The sequence below is a fragment of the Schistocerca nitens genome, chromosome 3, assembly GCF_023898315.1.
Source record: "Schistocerca nitens isolate TAMUIC-IGC-003100 chromosome 3, iqSchNite1.1, whole genome shotgun sequence".
NCBI lineage: Eukaryota > Metazoa > Arthropoda > Insecta > Orthoptera > Acrididae > Schistocerca > Schistocerca nitens.
The window spans coordinates 169,647,714-169,673,926 of NC_064616.1; the positions used below are offsets into that span (position 1 = coordinate 169,647,714).

Below are 26,213 nucleotides of genomic sequence, written 5' to 3' on the forward strand. Positions count from 1 at the left end.
ATTTAACCTGTAATATTGTGTTGTTTAATTATTTATTGTGTTTAACAGTGTCCATTGTGTAAAGTGTAATTTCAATGTTAAGAAACAAGTTTGATGCACAACATTCTATGCAAGTTATTGTTTCTTTGTCTATAATCTTTGATTACCTAAAAACTAGTGCTCTGTCAGATGCTAGTAACTTGCTTCTTGAAAAGGGCCTAATAAGCCAAAAACTAGTTTCAAAGAAACAAAAATCACTAGAACAAAAACAGTGTACATGTTATTCAACCTTAAATAGAGCTAATGAATTTGTGGAGAGTATGATGACGATCACATGGAGTGGGTTGAGAGGGAGTGGCAGGACACAGGAAGAGGGGCTGTAGGGTAGAGGGTGTTACTGTGGTGGATTTTTGGAGATTGAGATAGGAGGATTACAGGAGCATTGTATATGTTGCAAGGATGACTCCAATTTGTATAGTTCAGAGAAGCTGGTGCTGGGGGAAAGGATCCTGATGGCACGGATTTCGATGCAGCCATTGAATTTGAGCATGTTGTGCTCATAGCGTGTTCTGCCAATGGGTGGTCAACCCTGCTCTCAGCCACAGTTTGGTGGTGGCTATTCATTCTGATGGATAGCTAGTTGGTGGTCATGCTCACATAAAATGCTGTGCAGAAATTGCAATAGAGCTGTTATATGACATGGCTGCTTTCACATGTGACACAACCTCTTATGTGTGGCATAAGCTTGTGGTGGAACTACAATAGGATGTGATGGGTGGGTGAATTGGGCAGGTACTGCACCTAGGTCTTGCACAGAAATATGACCCTTGAGGCAAGTGATTGGGGTAGGTTCGGTGCAGAGATGGTCCAAGATGGTGTGTAGGTTGGGTGGATGGTGGAATACTGCTTTAGGAGGGATGGGAAGGATTGTGGGTAGGATGGCCCTCATTGCGTTGACTATCTATTATTATGCACAGAAAAGAGTAACAACCTACTCATGAGGCTTTACATCTTGCCAAAAATGGTATTTTGCCACCTACCCATCCTACACAATGTCCTGGTCCATCCCTATGCCACTCCCACATCCAGTCCTTGCCACAGGCAGACCCTTCTGCAAGACCTGCCCAATTTTCCCACCCAGCATGTCCTACTCTAGTCCTGTCACAGGCTTATCCTATCCTATCAGAGGCAATGCCTCATGTGAAAGCAGCCTTGTCATACACCACCTCTACTGCCATTTCTGCACAGCATTTTGTGCGTGCATTACCATTAACCAGCTGTCCACCAGACTGAATGGCCACCACCAAATTGTGGCCAAGAGCACAAACAAACTCTCTCACTCTGGTGGTTGCCTGTCATATTCCTATCTTGTGTGTCTGCTGTCTCCCTCAAAGCCATCAGTTACTCTTCCCCAAACACTCCCCTCACTTCCTGTCACATTCTCCATCTATTTACCCCATCATACACAACCTCTCACCTCAATCTACTTGCTGAAGTCACAAATACAGTCAGTGGAATGTGCAAATGACTAGTTGAAAGTGTTGTATATGACTGAGACTGGCACACATCTTGGAGCAACATGCAAACCCTGAATACTCGTCATCTCCAGCCTTCTTAATAATTAACCCAAAGTGAAAAGTCTGACAGTCCTCCATATTTTTTGATGTATTTGATCAACACAGTTTTTTTTTTGTAATTTATAATTATTAAAATTTGCTCCAGGCTAAACTCAAAACTCTAAAGTCCAATGAAGAGCGCTTCACAAAGTTCAAAAAGAGATCAGCTGAGCTCTCTGCAAATGAAACTGCAGGACCTTATGCTGAAGATATTGATGCTGATGCAAACAAAGTTCTTCAGAGATGGAACAGTTTATTGTTGAGGTAATGGAAGAGAGCTGTTAATTCTATAAAAAGAAAAAGTGTGTACATTTCAGTATTTTGACTTGTGTTGCTGATTTCCAACATGCATTATTATTTAGGCTGACTGAAAAACAGACTGAACTAACCAGCGCCATTGATAGAACGCCACCCAAGAAGTATCTTGAAGCAAAAGAAGCACTGATGAAATGGGTGCACAATGTTGAAGGTGTGCTGCTTTCAGAACATGCTGTTGTGTCTGATATTACCACAATGGAGGACCAGCTTCAGAAGTTCAGGGTAACATATTTCTACATTCTATTTTTATTAATGTAATTTTCATCCAAACAGTATTGCTTGGAACGGTCTTACACCTTCTTTTAAATTTGTACTACTACACACCTCTATTATAACACACACTCATAGCAAATGGCAATTCAGGGACATGGTCCGCATGAAGTTTTTGTGTCTGTTTCTAATATTATCTTCAAAATTTAGTCCAGAAACAAACAATAGTGACTGTTTTGTTTATATAATGGCAGCTGAGTTGTAACTGACCTGGAACTGCATTTTGGAAGTCTTGTAACATTTCTTCTTTGATCATCCTCTTGCTGCTGATGGATTTGATGAACATTTTTAAAATAAAGTACACAGCTTTGCAACAATCAATTATTGATCTCTGCACATTTATTGACTCACAGTGTTCACCTGTTCTCTGATTATCTTTGTAACATGTGAGAATTCAATGTTGGACACAGATCAGTAAGTAACACTAATTAACAAACATTTTCAATGTTCACTAGTGGCGGTCTAACATATTACTTTACCCAGCTCTGGCATAATATCTTTACTGTCTGAATGTTGAAACATAGATTATGCAAAAGTTCACAGCTAGGTCCTTACTGACACACACAAAGAAACTGTACATTTTGTACTTCATGGTGGTTAAACACAAACTGACTGAAATTTGCATGATGAAGCATAAACCAAAGACTACATGATGTTTACAATGTCACTAGCAAACCCACATAGTAAAAACTAAACTGAAAACTACATAACGGGATGTAGACTGTTCGCATAATAACTGTTAGATTCTGACGGGCTTGATAACATATTGTCAAATAGATAGTTAGTTACATTTTGATACTTAAACACAGAGTGACACAGGCTTTGTGTACTTGCACCTACTTACAGGTGTGCATGATATGGAAAAATAAAATTGTTTGAATTATAGTTTTACTACATTGTAAGTATTTACATACAGATCTAGAAATTTAAAACGAACGAAGACACAATAGACAGTGATGTAAGTTTGTTCAACTAACAGCAGTACAATTAGAAAATGATAAAATAGTGCAGTTCATTGTTAAAGGAGATTCCCAGAATTTGCTAGAAATTCTTGAGAAAGTGAAATTTTCTAATTGGAATAATGAACAAGTTAACAAACCAATTTAATGAAAACTGGTAACTTTTGGAAACAAAAAAATTGGGGGTATAAAACTATGCTACTAAATTTTGAATAAATTACCTTTTAAGATGTGACCACTCTAGAACATGAAAATTTTGAGTATGCATAACTGTTAAAATTCATAGTTTTTGGAAAAACTTAAATGTTTTTGAAAAAAATTTCACCATCCCTTGGTTTGCATGTATAGCAAATCACAAATATTTCTGTGAATAAAATATTTGCAGGTGAACTAACTATAGTACAGTCATCAGTAATTTGAAAATTACACAGTGAATAATAAAGTTTTACACATCACTGCTTGAATAAGAAATTCTATACTGTTGTACGTGTATTATTAATAAAATGAAATCAGAAGAGGAAAAAAATGTTAACATTAGGAGTGGTATATGAATAAGTAAGATATTCCAACATTGCTCTGTAACACAATTCCATTATTGTTACCTATAATGAACACTATGAGAAGAGGAGAGCAGTCACCAAATGTACAATATCTCAAAAATTGTAGCTAAATGTTCAATGCATACTCAGAAAAAGTATGACTGATTAGCAGTCATGTCAAGTGGTACACTTCTGTTTCTCATGTGAATCCCACACTGTTTGCCTTCATATGTGTAAATTACTAGAACAACTGTTGCTGGATTGTCATTACTTGCATGTTTCTTTTACAACAATTGGGGCACTTTACCTATCAGACCACCAGTATTGGCTGAAAAAATGGATTTTTTGGAAAAATTTGCTTGTTTTGGTTAACAGTAGTCAAATTTTGAACATTCTTTCTCATTATGCACCATGAGAATATATATTCTACACATAAGTTTAGCATAATCTCCAAAGAATTTATGTTGTTCATGCAAGTGTGTTCTTGACATGCAGAATATACTGTTTACTGTATACAGTTGAAACATATACCATTGTAAATGACGTGTGTTATTAAATGAAAACTACTGCACTCTTCTATTTGAAGTAATCTCCTGTGGGGCACACTAGAAAAATAAGAAAGTGTAACAAAGTTTCTAGGAAATTTGTAAAGGCGTCAGTTTGAGAATAGTTTCATACATATAGATATTTCATGCAGTTACAGTTAAAGAGAAATGACAGAATTTGTGTGTAGTGAATATGCTACACTCTCTCAGGAATCTGCCTTTTTATTATCTTATTGGACAAAATATTTGTTTCACATGGGTGTGAATATTTAAGTCAGAATACAAGACTGACTGTGGAGAGCAAAGTGAGAGGCTGTGAAATGTGATTGCATATTTGGTGTAAAGCAATATTGCAGCATCTAATAAATGTATAATGATGGTGATAATATTTGATAATGATGATGAAATGAAAAAGAATTGTTATTAGCTGGGTACCATATGTAGCAAATTTCATGATGAGAACATTCAAAAATTGATTTAATGTTATAAAGTGTTGTACTGGAAAGAAGTAGTAGATACATACTTGCATGTACATTAAGAAACATCGTGTTAAAAAAAGCATAACTTGCTTATGGAATGACCTTCATAATTGCACCGAAATTAAGTCCTGTGTGGAACCTTAGGTAATATAATATGGAATGCTAAATGGAACTCATTATTAGTAAAAAAATATTTATCATACAGGAACTACAAAACACCATTGATGAACAGCAAGACAGTTTCGAGTACGTTAACAAAACTGGGCAAGAGCTGATACAGCATGCTGGTTCAGAAGCACAGAGTCAAAGATTAAGGGAAGAGCTCCAAGACCTAAATACACGGTGGAGTGATATCCCAGCCATCTTAGAGGAAAGGCAGTGCAGACTTACAAAAGGTAAGTAATTCATTATTATTATTGATATTATCATCTGAGACACTCACAAAATATGACCCATGCAAACCACACTTAGGTTGACAAAAAAACTTAGCTTTCCATTACTTTTACAGTGAAAATAGGCTGAGGAAAAATCAAAAGTTTGAAAGCAATATACTAAAAAAATTACAAGAACTATGCCAAAAATGAAAAAAAAAACTAACACTGATAATGATACAGACAAACCAGGTGCCACATTATAAGTAAAATAGGAAGAAAGGGAAGAAATTATTTCTCCAAAATAAAACTGTTAATTTGTTGGAAGATTTGTCAACATAAACTGCCGGGGGGGGGGGGGGGGGGGGGATTTGGTACACCTGGAAAGATGACATCGATTTTCATCTGATGATGGCACATGCCACCTGGAGGATAGTAGATGTACTGATAATGGTTTCAATGTCACCAACCAACAGATAGCATAGCTACCATAGCATCATCTGTGTCAATCCTTTAATAGGGAATGCTCACAGCCAGAAGGCAGAAGGCTCAGTATGGTGTAAACTTGTGAAGCAAGTGGGCAACCATGCCACGGAGAAACACTTGTGCTCCTTACAGCCAACTGAGCGAGTTTGAAAGGGGTGAAATTGTGGCCTTCCAAGTGGCAGAGTGGTCCTTTTGGAGAATTAATACCAAAGTTGGCTGTGCTCTGTGAGTTGTTCAAAGATACTGGTATCAGTGGTCATGTGAACATTCTCATACCCTCAGATGAGGTTCTGGACATCCACACAGCACAGATGCCCACCAGGATGCCCCCAGGCAGCAGTGGCAGATCATACAGCTACCACAGCACAGGTAAGAGGGCTTGTGAGCCTAGACATGTCTACACAAACTGTTGTGAAGTGGTTATTAATAGTGGGACTACAGACACACACAACTCTAGCTCATCTTCCACTCACGCCATGGCATTGACATTGCGTGGCTCAACTGGTGCCATCAGAGGATCACTTGGAAGATGGAATGATGTTCCACAGTTTTCAGCAATGAAGGTAGATTCTGCCTGCATGCAAGTGACAGTCATTTGCTCATACAATGTAGACTTGGTGAGTGCTGTATTGTAAAGTGCATTTTTCCAAGACATATTGGCCACACCCAGGCCACCTGGTCTGGGGAGCGCTAAGCTACAACTCTTGTTCACCTTTGGTGTTGCTGGTGGGGACAGTAACCAGCACTAGTTACATGTAGAATGTTTTTAGACCCATTATTTTGTTGTTCTTGCAACAGGAGGGTGATGTGTTGTTCCAACAGGATAATACTTGCCCACACACTACCTGTGAAACTCAATGTGCTCTTTAAGATGTGCAGCAACTTTCCTGGCCATAAAAATATCCAGACTTGTCTCCAATTGAGCATGTGTGAGATATGATGGGATGAGAAGTGACTTGTGCTACTGGTCAACAAACAACTCTTACAGATTTATGTGAATAGGTCAAGCAGGCACGATATAACGTATCCCAGGACGGTATTCACCATCTGTATGATTAACTGGATGCCAGAGTCAGCACCTACACTGTGTACTAATTTGGGTGTTTCACCTGTGTTCTTGATCTGTAAATGTAATCATTTCACATACCCCATATGCACTGTTGCAACAATAAATCTGGAGTGACTTGAAAACCTTGAAAAGGGTGTCTTCATTTTTATTCCAGCAATGTTTATTACAAGAGACAAAATCAATAAGATTAGTTGAAGTTTGTATAATTTTAGATTAACAGAATTTATATAGGTAAAACACATAGAATATTAATTGGTCACTATTTATCTAGAAGATAAGTGCATAATTCAGTCTGTCACAACACTAAAGAACATCACTGCACATGCTGTTTGTGCACTCATACCTGCTTTGCCCTTTAGTCTACAATTTCCCACTACTGTTTCCATGCAGATGAGACTTGAAGCATTTGGTTGATGAGAAAGATACAAGAGGATGCATATGAAAAAATGAAAAGTAGGTCTGTTGAGATAATATGTCATTGTATTTTGTTACACAAAAATTTTGTGTAAAGAAAAAGCTTGACGGAGAAATATTCTTTTAGGATTCATACATTTTTGCATTAGGAACTAATGACGAAATATAGAGACATAGAATATGTAACAATGTGGGAGAGCAGTCACAAATTTGAGCCAAGAGAATGAGTAAGTGAGTGAGTGAGTGAGTGAGTGAGGTTATGTAATATGAATGTACCAAGCAGTATGTTGAATGATTCAGAAGCTAAACTCGCATTTAAGAGAAGTTAAGTTCATATTCCACACAAGCCATTTTGAGTCACGTTATCAACGGCTTCTTTAAATTATTTGAGGGAATGTCACAATTACTTTTTCAATGTCTCATGGCTAATTTTTCTCTAGGTCCTTCGATATTTAGCTAACATTGCCTCTCAGTTAGTGGGACCAGAAGGCAGAAATGTACAGATACAGCATTAAAGAACTGGAGACAATGGTAAAGGTGTAGTGGCTTTTAGCCACAGAAAGCTCATACTAATATAGTGTGAAATCAGTTACAGTGTAGTGCATATGAATGAAGACATTGAAGACATAACTGTACTTGAAAGAACAGTGGCAAATAAATAGATGAAAACAACTGAAAGTTTGTAAGTGGAAAATCAAGGAAAGTTCAAAGTAAGTATAATAAATAAATAGAGAGGAAAGTGCCAGGCAGACAAAAACAACGAAAAAAGCAGTGCCCAAATAGATGGTTAGTTACATATTCCAAATTAATTTCTATGATGTACCATAGTGACCCAGAATGATTCAGTTTACTCATCTTTCTATTGTGAGACATCAGCATGGAAAACACAGGACTGGACAGAAAATATAAAGGAAAAGGTGGAAAGAAGACATTGAATGAAATAAAATTTTTATCACTTACTAATTTCACTTCTGCTAAAACTTTGTGTGTGGCATGTAAAAATGATGTATCACAAAGTGATTCAGAGTATGTGATGAACTGCAAGTATCCCCATAACTAAATACATATCCCGGTACTCAAATGAAATGAGTTTACGCAGTCCCCCTCCCCAATTAGGTCCCTACTTAATGAAGTCCTATGGTGCTCAGATCAGCCTCATTATTACCTTGTTATCAGTAAATCTGTTACTGACTGGTAACACATAATTGAAGGAGTAAGTATAATCTCTCATTGTTGAATGGGTGAGGCATTGGGATGTCAAGAGACACATAAAAGACTGAAATAGTCCCATTGTTTTTGGGCAATGATTTTTCTCAGAGCTAATAGACAACAAAAAGACATGCGTATGGTGACATTTTCCTGGCTGGATACATTGGATACACAACCAGATGTTAATTACCTGAACTGGCCATTTCAGTTATAAAACTCACTTTGTATTAACTTAATATTCTAAATATTATGTAACTTGTTTCTCATTTGTTTAAGATATTGAAACATTGCGCCAGTTTAATGATGAGATGGATGGTCTCAATTCATGGCTGCAAGAAGTTGAAACTTTTCTGCAAGCAGATGATGCCATACCAATTGGTGAATTAGAGACATTAGAAGCCCAACTGGAACAGTCCAATGTAAGTTAATATACTGTGATACCCCTATGAAAATTCCAGTATACTTCTGAGTGAAAGATTGTAACTAGTTTAATGAATCTCTTGTAACAGGCTCTTCAGGATGATGTGGAAACACTTCAACCAAATTTCAACAAAATAAAAACCACAGCAGAGAAGCTTTTGGACAATGCAGAACCTGCCTTTGCAGAACAACTGAAATCACAATTAGAAGCCTTAAGTAAGAAATGGGAGAAAGTAACTGGAGACTCAAAACAACAAAATACTGCACTGAAAGAGGCATTAGAAAAGAGCAGAAAGGTATATGCTTTTAACATTTTACATGCTTCACATGCAGTTAATCTCCCAACACATTCATAAGCTTGAAGATCTGTATGTATATTTTTTCTACTAGGTGATCAGTGGTGTTGAAGATTTTAAGGCTTGGCTTTGCAAACTTGAGACTGAAATACCACCATCACCTTTAGTCAACTCCTCAACAGAACTTTACCAGATGAAAGGAAGATACCAACTTCTTAAAGATAAGGTTGATAGCAGGACAGAAGATTTTCGCAACCTGAATGAAATGGGTATGTGATTATAAGTCATTTCTTTATCTCTTGCAGTTTTGTTCAATGTGAAAATCTTGAAATGTATGTGTTAGTGTCAGATTGTGCTCATGTGCTTCAAAGGAGATCGTGTAAATTTGTTTTAACATCACATCCAGAATGTCTTATAATGCAGTAACTTACCTTCTCAGTGCATAACATTGCAATAGCTACAAGATATGCAAGTCCGCCTTCATAGCTGAGTGGTGAGTCAAGATGGCTGCTGTGAGGAGGACCTGGGTTCAATTGCGGGTACTACCAAGAATTTTTTGTCGGTGGGAGGACTGGTATGGGATGCACTCAGCCTTGTGATACCAATTGAGAAGCTGCTTGACATAGAGGTAGTGGCTCAACCGTCTGGAAAGTTTTTAAAGGGACTGGGAGAGCAGTGTGCTGACCACTAGCCCTCCATACCACATCCACATGACACCACAAGGTAGAGGAAGGCACAGCCTTCACAGCCAGAACTCATATGTATACATACTAGATGTGCAACAACTGCATCTATCCATTGTTATAATTAATCACTCTTTAGCACTTCAGCTTTCATATACAGTAATACATAAATTAAATCACCTGAAGATGAAACCACAAAATTTTATGTGCAGTGCAAAATTCAAAAGTGTAACAACATATTGCAAAGATAGTTACATGTGGTTAATAAAAAAACTGAAATATAATTTGTTCATAACAGTGTCATCCCAAAAATGAACCAGTATGTGTAAATTGTTATTTATGCATTTTTTCTCTCTGAACTTGCAGTAAAATGTGACAATCATCCACTTATTTAACAGTTGTGTGTGTAATAATCTAACCCTCCAATTCCATTCTTGATAGCAGAGATTTAGCCACTACTGGCTTGCTGGGCCTGTCGTAGTTTCATACCGAGCGAGGTGGCGCAGTGGTTAGCACACTGGACTCGCATTCGGGAGGATGACGGTTCAATCCCGTCTCCGGCCATCCTGATTTAGGTTTTCCTTGATTTCCCTAAATCGTTTCAGGCAAATGCCGGGATGGTTCCTTTGAAAGGGCATGGCCGATTTTCCTTTCCAATCCTTTCCTAACCCGAGCTTGCGCTCCGTCTCTAATGACCTCGTTGTCGACGGGACGTTAAACACTAACCACCACCACCACCACCATCGTAGTTTCATCAGAGCCCCATTCGCCATCACTTTTCATGGTTCCTGTAGGACCTCCACAGCTACTTCAGGGCATGTAGAGTCCCCACTGTACTTTGCCCAAACAGACAATCCTCTAATTCATGCCACTGTCAATCATCCATGATGTGGACAAGGGGTTGGACTGATATATGTCTCAGAGACCTGAGTAATGAAAGGAAGAGAGAAGCAAAGTACAAGCTACTGAGATGAAATTCTAGAGAAACTTTTGGAGTGACAAAGATGGACAGGTTAAGAAATGAAAGGGTCAGAGACTTGCTGAAAGAAGAACCATTACAGGATAGGATAGCGGAATCCAGGCTTAGATGATATGGATATGTTAACTGAATGGAGGGGAAGATGACACCCAGGAGGATACACAAGATGAAAGGGAAGGGGAAAAGACCAAGAGACAGTTGGCTGGAAGGAGTCAAGGACAGTGTGTAAAAGAAAGGATAAGACTGGATCAGGGTAGAGACAGAAATATGGTGGGAAGACAGAAAATCATGAAGAGGCTTAGGTTCCAAATGGACCCATTCAGCAGCTGAAAACTGTACATAATTACGATGTGCAATAATAGATTCATATAACAAAAAAAAAAAAAAAACTTGAAACTGGTAACACAGACTAATACAAAGTGTGTATGGAGAGAAGTACAATAATTATTTTTGGACTCCTGTTGGTTCCAACCTGTTAGGACCAGTTGGTTTTTTGTGTGGGTGGGAGAGGATGATGCTCTTAGCTTTCTTGTGCTCTCTGGCTCAGTCTGCTTCAGTCTCTTGGGAGCATAAATGTCACTACTCCTTCAAATATTTTGATAGTACATGTCTCCGTCTCACAATTTGCAATGAGTGTTAACACTCGAAGAATGGTGTACGATCAAGTTCTCTAATAAACGCAACAAAAGTCTTGTCAACAACAAGCTGGCAGTTAATTAGTAGACATCTCTGGGGTTTGACCCATGGCCATTCCTAAAATTTTTATTGTCAGTTACCATTTCCTTCACCTATGGCAGTCTTTGTTTAGTGAAAAGTGGGGGTTTTGATTTTGGTTCAGAGACAACTATAACTGATTGGGTAAGTCAGTTCAGAGGCTGGATGAAAGCAAGAGCATACCACCAGCAAAAGGAATGTGCCTAGTAAAAAAAGAAACCTTTAGGTTGATGTCAAAATTATTACACTATGTGATCAAATGTATCCAGACACCTGGCTGAAAATGACTTACAAGTTTGTGGCACCCACCATCGATAATGCTGGAATTCAGTATGCTGTTGGCCGACCATTAGCCTTAATGACAGCTTCCACTCTCGCAGGCATACATTCAGTCAGGTGCTGGAAGGTTTCTTGGGGAATGGCAGCCCATTCTTCATGGAGTGCTGCGATGAGGAGAGGTGTTGCCTAGCATGAAGTCAGCATTCCAAAACATCCCAAAGGTGTTCTATAGGATTCAGGTCAGGACTCTTTGCAGGCCAGTCCATTACAGGGATGTTATTTTTGTGTAACCACTCCATCACAGGCCGTGCATTATGAACAGGTGTTCAGTTGTGTTGAAAGATGCAATCGCCATCCCGGAATTGCTCTTCAACAGTGGGAAGCAAGAAGGTTCTAAAAACATCAATGTGGGCTTGTGCTGTGATAGTGCCATGCAAAACAACCAGGGGTGCAAGCCCCCTCCATGAGAAACACAGTCACACCATAACACCACCACTTCCGAATTTTACTGTTGGCACTACACATGCTGGCAGATGACGTTCATCGGGTATATGTCATACCCACACCCTGCCATCAATTCACCACATTGTGTACTGTGATTCATCATTCCACACAATGTTTTTCCACTGTTCAGTTGTCCGATTTTTACGCCCCTTACACCACGTGAGGTGTCGTTTGGTATTTACCGGCATGATGTGTGGCATATGAGCAGCTGCTCGACCATGAAATCCAAGTTTTCTCACCTCCCGCCTAACTATCATAGTAATTGCAGTGGATCCTGATGCAATTTGAAATTTCTGTGTGATGCTCTGGATAGATGTCTGCCTATTACACATTACGACCCTCTTCAAGTGTTGGCAGTCTCTGTCAGTTATCAGATGAGGTCGGCATGTACGCTTTTGTGCTGTACGTATCCCTTCACATTTCCACTTCACTATCACATTGGAAACAGTGGACCAAGGGATGTTTAGGAGTGTGGAAATATCATGTACAGACCTATGACACAAGTGACACCCAATCACCTGACTATGTTAGAAGTCCCTGAGTTCCGTGGAGCGCCCCATTCTGCTATCTTACAATGTCTAATGACTACTGAGGTTTCTGATATGGAGTAACCTAGCAGTAGGTGGCAGCACAATACACCTAATATGAAAAGCGTATGTTTTTGGGGGTGTCTGGATACTTTTGATCATATATTGTATTTGTTTATTTACTTATTACAAATTCCATGAATCCACAGTGTGATGAGTCCCAAAGGTGTGGAACAAGTCAGGTTTACATGATTAAAGAGACACAGTAAACAACTGTAGAATACTGGAAATGTAGCAAATAGATACATAAACTTAACAGTTGAAGTAAAATTAATAATGTACGGTTCAACTAAACATGACATAAATTACTCAGAATAACCTAAGGATCATAAAAAGGAGTATTTATATATTGATCATCTTAAACAAGGAAGACAGATTATGGCTAACACATTATAACTACAAAGTCTCAAAACATAAATACAAATGACAATACAACTTTACAAAAACTATCATTGATTAATTTGCATGTTCTCATCAAGAGAGCAGAACAAGTTATCCAGAAGATAGTTTCTTCATTTAGTTTTAAATGTAGGTAGGACATTAATGTGGACTTTAATTTCTGATGGAAGTGAATTGAAAATTTCATGGCAGGATAGTGAACGCCATTTTTTACAAGGCTTAGATGTTTTGGATGTGTATGTAAATCATTGTTAGACTTTGAATTGTGATCATGGTATGCACTATTAGATGTAAAATGAGAATGGTTATTAGATATGAAAAATCATTGAAGAAAATAGTTTTGAGATATGGAGATTAATATTTGCAGCTTGTGGAATAGGCTTGTGCAAGAATAACTTAATGCCACCTATGACTGTAACTGCTCTCTTATGTGCAATAAAGATTTGTGTGGCTGAAGGATGATTACTCCAAACAATTATACCATATGACACAACAGAGTGAAAATAGCCAAAATAAACAACCTTGATATCATGGATATAGCCAAGAGGAGTAATTACACACCATACTGAGTCTTTTCGAAAGTCCAGAATATGCTCATACCAGTTTAACTTGGCATCCATTACAATTACTGGTAATTTGGAGGATTAACAATGTAAAGTATTTTCATTGTAACAGTTCAAGTGGATTACATCATTTACTTGTTGAGTTGCATGAAACTGCATGTATTGTGTTTCTTCAATATTTTGCATTAATCCGTTAGCTGTAAACCAGCATAGGATGTCTACTGGTACAGAATTATGTTTATTTTGTAGTTCACTAACTGTTTGGCTTTCAGGCAGAATAGCAGTGTCATAAGCAAAAAGAGTAAATTTGCTCTTAGTGTTTGTACAATGTGGGAGATCATTGACAAAGATAAGGAACGGTAATGGCCCCAGATTTGATCCTTGTGGCACTACACACTTCAGTGTGCTCCAGTCATCTGAAACAGGACAGCCAACAGTACCATTACCTTCTACTTTCTGTTGTGTAGATATGAGTCAATCCACTTACTGGTGCTAACATTCAAACCGTAAAAACGGGCATTAAGAGAATGTTGTGCTTGACACAGTGAAAGGCCTTTGACAAGTCACAGAAAATTCTGATAGGTGGCCCATTGTTATTTATTGACATAAGAATTTATTTTGTGAGAGAGGAAATAGTTAATCTGTTTTTAATGACATTTGTTTCTACTGAAACTGTTTTCTCTTCTTTTTCTAATGAAATTCGTTTCTATTGAGGATGTTCTGAATGCTGAGGTGTTCTAGAGTTCTTTTATACATTAGGTTCTCTGATATTTTTCAGAAGCAACTTAGCAGGCATGCTATACAGTAGTTGGATATATAAGTTTTCTCACCCTTCTTGAAAATTTGCCTTACAGTAACAAACTTTAAGCTCTCTGGGGCAACACATTGTTACAAAGGTTCATTGAAAATGTGGCAGAGAACTTGATATATACCATCACTACAGTGCTTTATAACTTTAGATGAAATGTTGTCAATACCTGTGGTATTTTTCTTTTTTAAGGCCTTGATTTTTATTTTTAAAGTGCATTAATAGTGACTGGAGCTATACAAATTGGATCATATATTTTGTAGTCAGGTCATTGTAATAAAATTGTGGCTGTATTTAGGGAGCCCTTACAACCTACGTGTCCTGCTGCAATTAAGAAGTGATTGTCAAATATGTTAGAAATTGTTACAGGCTTATCTACCAAATTATCATTATACCTTATCTATATAGACATAATTCTTGCTGCTCTGGCCACACTCTGTCTTTATGATATTCAAACTGATTTTATTTTGTTATTAGAGTTATCCATTTCAGATTGAGTAGATAAGGTTCTGGATTTGTTTATCATTGATTTTAAAACTTTGTGGTACAATTAATAATAAGATCTTTCAAGAGGATGATTTGATACTCTTAATGAGGCACATAATTCCCTCTTAGCCCTGCAAGAAATTTTAATTCCCTACATAATTCATGGATTGCTGGATGAAATGTCAATGCTCTTCCTGGGTAGATAAATTCATTTAAGAACATATTACATTTGTCATTTACCTTAGTTATTTTATACACTGGATCCCAATCAGTTTGTAAGCAATGATAATTAAAAGCAGAAAGAGGTTCAGCATTTACACATATAAAGGTGGGATAAGTGTGGGAAACTTTCCTACACAAATTTAGTTAGCTGATTATGTAAATGATGTATCACTGCTAAACACCAAGACATTTCATGTAGAAATTATTTTGAAATGTGTTCCTTTTCATTTGTAGTAGTAGTACACATATAGAGTAAACAGCATTTAAGTCAGACGGAATTTCATTACGTGCAGTTTAAATGAATTCTAGTACATTAAACTAGTACTAGAAGTTGTGGAGCTATGAAAATTGGAGTTTCAATCTTATCATTCAAGACCATGTTTTGGTTTTGACAGGTAAGTGTCTATTTATTTGTAGTGTGTCTTCTGGCATATCTAACATGTTACTGCTACTGGACATCGTGGGATAAGTACAGATGAGGCATACAGACCTTAGGAAGGGATGCGAAAGTTTATCACAATTTTTCCCTTGAAAAACAGTGTATTCCCAACTCATTTTTTAAGTTTTGGTCTCTGGTTTTGGTAGTTCAGGGTTAGCTGTGGGGACAGGTACTGCAGAGATTATTGTTGCATTTACTTATGAGAACTAGCTGTTTCCAAAAGCCATGTTTAACTGAATACAGTTCAGATTTTCATCTTTATTACCAATTAATTTTTTTTCCCTAGGTAATGACATGATGCTGAGCAGTGAAGGGAGTTCTGTTCAGGAACTGGCAAGAAGGTTCACCCAGCTGAATGCCAAGTGGAGTGAAGTTACTGACCACATTTATGACAGACATAGAATACTGAAGGATGCCTCACATGAATATGGAGAGTTCAGAGGTACCAAATAACTTTCTTGAAGTATTTGAAATACATTACTATTACGGAAGCAGTATCATTGCATGTAGAAAGTTGTGATTGATTATAGTTGGTAATTAAGTTGTTTTGATAAATGAGGGAGGTTGGTGCCAGTTGATTACATTATAACATATATTCAGCAGGAAGAATTATGAGGCTCTGGAAGACTTGGTGCACAGGATAAGTAATTCATTTGCTGGCTACATTTTTTATCATGCAGAAAAATGTAGAGTTCACAAATTGCTCAAAGTTATGTACTGGATTAACCCATAATATTAAAAATATCTTGTGATTTTCAGCTCTTGTTGCACAAGAAATGGACTGGCTGGATAAACTGGAGAAACGACTTCGAAAGTCTCCCAAGTCAGCTGCAGATGCTGAGGAGATATCAGAGGAGCTTGATGTAAGAAATGAAATTATTTCCTCATTTATTTATGAGAAAATAACCGTTGGTTTTAGTTTTAATCTGATTTTTTGTGTGTGTGTGTGTGTGTGTGTGTGGGGGGGGGGTTGTCATTTGCATATGTGCGTGGGCACGCGTGCCCTAATAATTTCTTGTAAATCAGTTATAGTGATATTTAGAATCTCTGTTTCACATTGCATATTTAGCAGAATATGCAGTTGTTGTTGTTGTGGTCTTCAGTCCTGAGACTGATTTGATGCAGCTCTCCATGCTACTCAATCCTGTGCAAGCTTCTTCACCTCCCAGTACCTACCGCAACCTACATCCTTCTGAATCTGCTTAGTGTATTCATCTCTTGGTCTCCCTCTACGATTTTTACCCTCCACACTGCCCGCCAATACTAAAGTGGTGATCCCTTGATGCCTCAGAACATGTCCTACCACCCGATCCCTACTTCTAGTCAAGTTGTGCCACAAACTCCTCTTCTCCCCAATTCTATTCAATAAGCAGTAAATCTAAAAATATGGAGTAAAAAGATTAAAACGTGATGAAATTGCACGTATATTTCAGTTCAATCCTTATTTATTAATAATGTTTCCAGTTGCATATGCCTATCTTAAGATTAGGTTATAATAACACGCAAATGTGATATATTTTTTTCATCCATTATCAGGCATACAGAATGGGGAATGAATACATTTGCTCTAATGCACTGATATTGTTTGGGAGAAAAGTGAGGTTTAAGTGTTTCTTTCTTACTGATGTTAGTATTATGCCTGTGCTTCCTGTTTCAGTAGTGTGATCCTGTAGTCCTGTAACAGTGGTGGTGAAGTATTAGCATAGAAATATTAATAATGTCAGTGAAGTCCCTAAACTAGTGAGACAAACAATCAAGTATGTCTCAGGTACAATATTAAGTGATTTTTAACATAATCCAGCATGAAGTTTATGTACATATTTCCTTACTACTAGAGACCTGCTGCAACTTGTATAGGTTGATAGGATTGCATTATAGAAACCAGGAAGCAGACCTGCTAGTCAACACCAGGAAATGTTAATCTCTAAATCCCCCTTCCTCAACAAATTCGTAATTGTATAGGGCACATATGTAAACTAAGCTATAGGCTGGGTTAAGGGGAGATGTACCAAATGTGTATGCTATATGAGTGACGATGAATAGAGAACAATGATGTTAACAACAATGTTGGAACCAACATGATATTATAAATTAAAAAAAAAGTAGAAAAGTGAATGGATCAATGGGTAGAGAAGTGAATAACACTAAAGCACAGAGAAATTACATGTAATTTTCCTCAATTCATATCTCTCCAAGGGTAGCATATTCATTGGATCAATGTAGGAAATACATCATTGTAAGTTCTGCACTGTAAAGTTATGAGTCTGATCGGTTTTTCACACTCCATATTCCAGCAAACACTTTAAGAATGGTTATTCTAATGCAATTATTTTTTCACCTGTATATTAATTGGTGTAAATGGGTTTCTAATTTACAGGATCTAGAAAATTACATTCGAAACCATCCAGAGGCAAGGCTTGCCAAATTGCAAAACATTGGCCGAAAACTAGTTGAAGCCCTTGTTATGCCACAGTCAGTTCAAGGTGATGTGGAAAAAATTACAGAGAGGTGGAGTTTGCTTAGTCAAAAGGTCAGTCCTATTACCCTTTCTATTGCAGAAAATGCCTATGATTGTTTTTCAGGTTGTATTTACAATAGAAGGTCATTTGTTAATCGTTTATAGAATATTAATAGGAATAATATGAATGCATTGTGTCTGTTCTTTCAGACAGGTCCAAAAGGACAGACATCATGCGGAATCTGCAACTGTTTTACGAACTGTAACTTTCTGCATTGTTTTGTATATTTAATTATGTGTATGAATACCTTATTGAGGTGAAAGCAAATACAGTGCAAAATTTGAGGTATTAATTAATGCATACTCTTTTGCAGAAGAAGCACTTGCAGAATTCATTAAGTTTATAAGAAAGGGCTAACATGTTATAGAACAAAAAAGTAAATTTTAACTGTTCTCCCTTGCACTTGTTTCCCATGATCTCAGATATTTACTCATGTATCACTGCAGCACAGCTATGAACTCACCATAGTGTGTCACACTGCTACTCTTTGATTTGCAATTCATGTGTCTAACTGTGGTGTATGTCATCACACCATTACCCCCTTGGAACACTTTTCATATACCATTTCATTTACAATCAACAACGACCACTTTTCAGAACTTACATTTCCTTGACTATTATCTCTGGTCATAATTGGGTTTATTTTTGATAGAATGAGGGGGACTTTATAAATGAGCATGAATGAAAGTAGGTTGGATAGCATTACAGTGATGCATTTGGGATTAAGTTTTTCTGATACTTTAGTCTTATTTGATGGATGAGTTCAATGTTGAATATACTTCACTGTGTTTGGCAACCACAACATAAGGTCATCCTTCAGGTGAGTAATGATCAACCAACCATTCCCAGAAACTAAGCTTTAGACATTGATTTGACCTAACAGCTTTGTGGTTTACAGCCTTTAAAAGGAAAGTCAACTTGGTGAAATTTTTGGGACAGCGGTTGTAAAAGATTGAAAGTAATTTCTGTTGTGGGCTTCTGAAGCACAGCGAAAAGGATAAATTTTCAATTAATGCCAGAGTCCCTGGGTGCATATTTGTTCCAATAAAATTGTCTAAGGTTGAACTCAAGTTAATCAATTTAAGGGAATTATGGCTGGGTCACAGACTTCTCGTGTCAAGACTTTTAAAATCATTCAGTTTTAGCATTTTGAACATTCTTGTTTAGGGACATTCAACTGAAGATTATTTTCTGCACATATTGTGTGACCAGATTCAGTTAATACCAGCTCTCTACCATTGTTCTTTTTGAGTGTATAAAAAAGTCCATTCAATTCTTCAGACACGTTTAAATGCTCAGCTGTGATGCCCATGCTATAAAATAGTTGTAATTAAACAAACATACACCTTTGAACATTTTTATAACATGAAAGTACTGTAGTTCTTTCACACAGCTACACACGCAAGAAACAGGAAACATAGCTACACACACAAGTAGCAAGAAATGGAATAATCTTCAACCTTGGTTTTCATGTTCCTCTCTACATAAATGTAAATGTATGGTTGTTGTAACTGGCTCAACTTACATGTTTTAAATGAATGGTGGGTGGAAAATTGTGTAAGTTCAGGTTTTGGCTTGAGCATAAAAGAAATTTCAAGCTTCTATCACAAATATAATTTACTAAATCAACTGTTAGAACATCACCATCCTTCAGTTTTTTAATGCATTATATCTAACACATAATTAAACTAATTTGTCCAGTTGTAACAATGGTGTCTGTGTCTGTGGTTCATGTAATGCATGATATTTAATTGTCCTCTAGTAACAGTAATAGTAAGCATATGAACCTAAGCTGTGAGTTTGTGAACTAAAACACATAACTTTATTAAAAATTTTGTTGCATGTATCATAACAGACAGACATTTGTTAAGGAGCCATGATGGTCTTTTCTGTTGCTATAATAATCTCCCTGTAAAACAGTACACAGAAAACACACAGTGATGCTATAAAGACAGAGCAAACATCCTAATAGTGATGCGTGCCCCCCCCCCCTCTCTCTCTCTCTCTCCTCTCTCCCCCATTCACTCCCTTCCCTACAACCCCCCCCCCCCCCCCCCTGCTCCACAACAGCAACAGTAACAATAACAACCACCAACACCACTACCACCTTCCTTTCTCAAGTATCTTCATTAAAAACAATTTATCCATTGGAAATAAGTGTATATATCCTAATCTACTTCATGGTTTTCTGTTCATGGAGTGTGAAGAATGAAATCAGTATACTCGTTTTCTGTGCTGTATACAAAAAACATTTTTGGACAATGTTCGCACTTTTCTAGAGTGCATGATTTCTAAAAAAAAAAAAAAAGAGGTTCTGGTACTGTGACCTTCTGGGAGGGGGCAGGGGGTAGGAGGGTGGGGGGTTCTTTAAAGTTATTTAAATGGTTTCCTGCACATTTTAAAAATGCAGATACAAAATTTGTGCTGGTAAAAAAGTAAAGTTCAATCATATCACACCACAAAATCTGCAGTTCTGGTTTTTTCCACAGAGGTAAGAGTACCGGTGCATACTGTCACGAATCAAGCACTGCTTCTCTTTGGAATGTAATGAACAATAAACACAATGTCATAGTGAAATATATAACTAAGTTATAACATAAACCAAGGTACTTATACCTGCAAATGGACTTAATAATTTTTTTTTACTCCTCAAGGAAGTTCAATGCTGCAGTGTTGCAGCTCTGTTTTTTTGTGGTCTTCCATTAGAATTTTGGGAACCGATCTTGCACAAAATTGGTGGTAACCAGCCTCTCCACCAAAAATTTTTGCACCAAACCCCATGAAATTTGGAAAAAATGTTGCAAAAATTCCATAATTGTGAAATGATTGTCATAAATTTTGTCATTGATTTTCATCACTGGTTCATCAGTCACAAGGTTAGGTCTACCACTGCAGTCCATTGCAGTCCTCATCATCAACACTGGTATGGTCATTTTTAAACTCAGTGCTCCATTGCCTCATAGTCTTTCACTCATTCTTCTTTTTCTGTACACATCACAGAGGTCATGATAAATTTCAATTGATTTACAGTTTTTTGCCAACAAAAACCTAATCACAGAACACACCTCACAAGTGGTGGGATTTTCTATTGCAGCACACATTTTAAAATGTCACAGAAAGCAAAGTAGCAGAGACACGGACCACATGCTACCACCACCAGATGCAGACTGAGTTCAGGAACATTACGGAATCATGATGGCAGCTGTAGGCCCGCCCACTGCTGTGACAGACCGAAATGTCTGTTATTTTCTAGATAGCCGTTGTACATTAGCAATATTGCAAGCAAATAAAATGTGCCAGATTCCATTACATGGTGGCACATCGGATATTAGTGACAACAGAAAATTGTGGTATTTGAAATCTGTCACTTGTATTGGGAGATTTCAGTTAGCATATTCCTTTCTTTCATCAGTTATAGTTGTTTCTGCCATTATGAAATTGGATATGGCCATTGTTGTTTGCTTGTAATATTGCTAATGTATGCCAGAACATTTTATATGGATGTAACAAAACTGGAATCATAACAAATATATAAACTAACAGCCATAAACAGTATTTATTGTGTTCTGAAATTTTAAACGTGTCATGGACCTTTGCTTCTAAAAGTATTAATAATAATCCTACTGAGTAGATGACCTATAATTTTGTATCAGGGAGACTTTAACAAAACTAAACAGTAGCCATACTAAACTGGAAATGAGAAGAATGCAAATAGAAAAGGTTTTACGTTATTCCATGTACAGAATAAAAGTTAATATTAGATTTATTAAAGTGCGCAGTATAATTGTTAGTACAAAATGGTTGAGAATGTTGCTCCTTTTTCTGGGGAAATTACTACCTTAAATGTGAAACTGGTTGAAGAGACATTTTTACCCTATACACAGTCGGTTCCAGTCCTTCTGCAGACAGGAATTTAGTTTTTCATGCCAATCTTATGAAATGAAATGATCGTATGGCATTGTTGGCCGGGAGGCCCCATGCCGGGAAGTTCGGCCGCCGTATTGCAAGTCCTCTTTAGCTGACGCCACTTCGGCGACTTGTGAGTCAATGGTGATGAAAGACACACAACACACAGTCATCATGAGGCAGAGAAAATCCCTGACCCCACCGGGAAGCGAGAATGCTACCGCACGACCATGAGCTGCAGACTGCCAATCTTAAATAATACATAATAAACAATCTTGAAAAAGATGCTCATGTTCTATTATTTATATTATTTTTTTTATAATTGATCTTACTTTTCTAAAACACTGCTGTCACATCAGTCAGAGCTCTGTAGATCAGTTTGTGATTAATAGACTTAGTAGTTTGAAATGAAACGTCCATTTGACATTCATGTACCCCACTGAAACACAAATAGCCCTTGTGCAATTCATTTCTTGTTCAATTTATAGAATTCCTCATACAGTTTTGTTTAAATCAAAATACCTGTCAGTTTGTCTTGGATAACAGTAATAAGGTACTGTTTCTGAGTTATCACCTTAGATGACAAGCAACTCTGTGAATGAAGCAAAAAAATATATTGCATTATATATGCTAGAGGGATCTATGGATTGAATAATTAATCTAATCTAATCTAATTCTTTTTGCTACCTATTTCACTTTTCTTTTCATCAGTACATATATTCCCTTTAACACAGTAAATCACAAATGGATCAAACAATTTAACCAAATTAAACGACCTCAGTTGTATGTTTTAGTATCATACATAATTTGCAGATTAACTGAGAAGTTAAATAACATTATCTTCCTTTTTGTGAGAATGAAGCAATATGTGGTTGTAAAACACGTTACATAAAACTGCACTCTCAAATTTTCTGACAACTATTTTGAAGGAAATAGTAGTTGATTGGTAGTTTAATAGAGAAAATTAGACTGTCAATTTTGACAGTGATAGTTTAAGTAGGGCCCCATCTTTTTCACTTCTGTAAAAATAAATGAATGTGTAAATAGAGTGTATACTCTTACATGATAAAATATTTAAATAAGAATTTTGCACTACTTTAGCATAAATAATGCACATCATAGATAAATGAATCATTTATGGTTAAATGAGAGAGAGGCTATGAAATGGGCAGCTTACTTTCATGTATCATCAGTGTTTTTTTTATTATTATTACTTTCTTTTATCATCTAGATATTTCGGTACAGTCAATAAATTCACAGCTAAAAATTACAGAAAGTACTATGTATAAAGGAGGACACATCAGTGACACTCATATTTAGAATTCAGAGTGTACAGAACGGTGTATTTTCTACTGCTCACACTTATCAAAGTATTTTGGGCTATTACACTGAGGTGCCAAAAGTCATGGGATACCTCATAATATTGTGTCAGGCCTCCTTTCGCGTGGCATAGTGCAGAAACTTCATGTTGCATGAACTTGACAACTTGCTGGGAGTCCTCTGCAGAAATACTGAGCTGTGCTGCCTCTATAGCCATCCATAAATGTGAAAATGTGGCCGATGCTGGATTTTGTGCACGAACTGACCACTCAGTTTTGTCCCGTAACTGTTTGATGGCATTCGTGTTGGGTGATCTGGGTGGCTAAATCGTTTGCTTGATCTGTCCCAAAATGTTCTTCAAACCAGTTGCAAACAATTGTCGCCTTGTGACACAGCAAACTTGTCATCCGTAAACATTCCTTCATTGTGTGGGAACATGAAGTCCATGAATGGTTGCAAATGGTTGCAAATGGTCTCCAAGTAGTCAAACATAACCATTTCCAGTAAATGATTGGTTCATTTAGACCAGAGGATCCAGAACATTCTATGTAAAGACAGCCCACATCATGATGGAGTCACCACCAGCTTACACAGTATCTTGTTGACAACGTGGGTCTACAGCTTTGTGGGACCTGCACCACACTCAAACCGTACTGTCAGCTCTTACCAACTTATGTGACCGTGACACAGTTTTCCAGTCATCTAGGGTCCAGCCAATACAGTCACAAGCCCAAGCAGGCAATGTCGTGCTGTTAGCAAATGCACTTGTCCTAACAAATATCTTCATTGCCTGTCACACATTGATTTCTGTGGTTATTTCATGTGGTGTTGCTCATCCATTAAAATACACACCTCTATGCAAACACTACCGCTCTCAATTGTGGGTCTCAGAATATTGAATTCCCTAATGATTTCCAAAATGAAATGTCCTATACATCTAGCTCCAACTACCATTTCACATTCAAAGTCTGTTAATTCCCATCATGCAGCCATAATCACATCAGACACCTCTTCATATGAAACACCTGAGTACATATGACAGTTCTGCCAAAGCACTGCCCTTTCATACCTTGTGTATGCGATACTACAACCATCTGCATATGTTGCATATCTCCATCCCATTACTTCTGTCACCTCATTGTACATAAGCTGTGGTCAAATGAATTCCTTGCTGAAAGCTAACATTTTGTCCTTACCCATAGAGGACATTTTCAAGGGGGCTTGTAGTTTTTTCGGAGGTCTGACGCATAACCTGGCTTCCTTACTGATTTGAAGATGTCCTGTACAGGTGGGGATGAAACACTGGGTTTCGACAAGAAATTCGTCTGACCACAGCATAATAATCCAGAATATTTTAATAAATGTGATATTTTTGGCCATGAAAGTTCACAACATTTTACAATTTTCTACTGCTGCAAACTTGTTAAAACCTCCAGTCACTCAAAAACCCATGACTGCAGATGAATTTAATTGCATGTTACATATTTATACCCAGAGACTTCACATTCTTCCTCAAAAGCTTTCATGTGTTGAATTATTTTAATTAGCCATCAATAACAATACCTGTTTAAGAAGTTCCTGTGTTCTTTATTTGTAATTTTCCTTATCTCAGAAACTAATGCATTTTTATTAAAGTATTTGAAAAATTATGATTACTTGCTTACTGTCTTTGTTCTCTTTATTAGAAAGCTTCTGCCTCTTTCGCACTGAAACTTCTATGCTTTTATCAGTCACAAAGTGAGACATTTGAATGTGTTAAATTCAGCTTAATGTTTCATGAGTTTAGTTTCTTGACTCAATTTGATAACAACATGTGGGTTAAAGTTCTTCAACTGGATCATTTGAACAAATAGGAACCAATTACAGCCTCAGTATATGAATAATGTTCTTGACCTGTGTTCAAGTTATGTTAACTTGAACACAGGTCAAGATCATTATTCATATACTGAGGCTTACAATAACTGCACTTGAACTTGATGCACGATCAGATAACATTTCTATCGCATTAGATTTTATGCAGTATAGCTGACATGATGGAAGAATAATATTATAACTTAACTCATGAACATAAGGTTGAGTTAATATTAATTAATACTACTGTGCACTACTCTATGCAACGGCATCTGAGCCAAGTCAGGGCTTATTGCATCTTGCTTTGTAGGCTAGGGATCGAACCATATTGCTTGAAGGCTCTGTCCAAGAAGCTCAGGAGTCAGAAAGCCATATCCTAGAGTTTCAAGAATGGGTAACTCAAGTAGACAGACTACTAACTGCACGTGTTGAAAACGACGTCACCGCAGATGATTTGCCGGACGATGACCAGGTGTGTGTTGTAGCTTGGTGGTTTATGGCTCTCGTAATTCTATTTTTATCAAATAAGTTGTCCTGGGAAACATTACCTTCATCAACTATTTGTGTGAAATTACATAAGTGATGTTTAAAGTTGTGTTTTTACTCATTCTCTTTTATTTTATTGGTGGCATCAAAAAGTTTTGTTAGAATTTCATAAGCATGTAATCATAAAACTGTGTCTGTAATATAAGACATAAGTTAATTAGACCATGCATGTGCTTTATTGAAAAAATATGAATGTTGTAAAAACAAACACACACACACACACACACACACACACACACACAGACTTTTTTCATGTTAGTAATGCAGTGATCCAACAGCATCTTTTATTTATGAGGAAAGGTGGTTTATTTAAACAATGAACTTTAATTCCTTTCATATTATTGAAAAGAAAGTAAATGGTCTGCTTGATCCTCTTTTTAAGCCATTCTGTGCTGTCAATATTTTTTGCTACATTCAGAAATATTCATCATTTTCTTG

At 37.1% G+C, this 26,213-nt stretch overlaps 1 protein-coding gene across 1 annotated transcript in view; it reads left to right on the forward strand.

Moving 5' to 3' along the window:
• Positions 1-26,213, forward strand: part of LOC126248110 (dystrophin, isoforms A/C/F/G/H-like) — a 1,130,095-nt gene that overhangs the window by 68,478 nt on the left and 1,035,404 nt on the right. The window contains exons 14-23 of the mRNA XM_049948788.1: positions 1,702-1,859; positions 1,958-2,135; positions 4,911-5,100; positions 8,531-8,673; positions 8,764-8,970; positions 9,065-9,239; positions 15,920-16,075; positions 16,393-16,496; positions 18,011-18,163; positions 25,540-25,701. Coding sequence (XP_049804745.1) covers positions 1,702-1,859; positions 1,958-2,135; positions 4,911-5,100; positions 8,531-8,673; positions 8,764-8,970; positions 9,065-9,239; positions 15,920-16,075; positions 16,393-16,496; positions 18,011-18,163; positions 25,540-25,701 — 1,626 coding nt within the window. The remainder of the gene's footprint in view (positions 1-1,701; positions 1,860-1,957; positions 2,136-4,910; positions 5,101-8,530; positions 8,674-8,763; positions 8,971-9,064; positions 9,240-15,919; positions 16,076-16,392; positions 16,497-18,010; positions 18,164-25,539; positions 25,702-26,213) is intronic.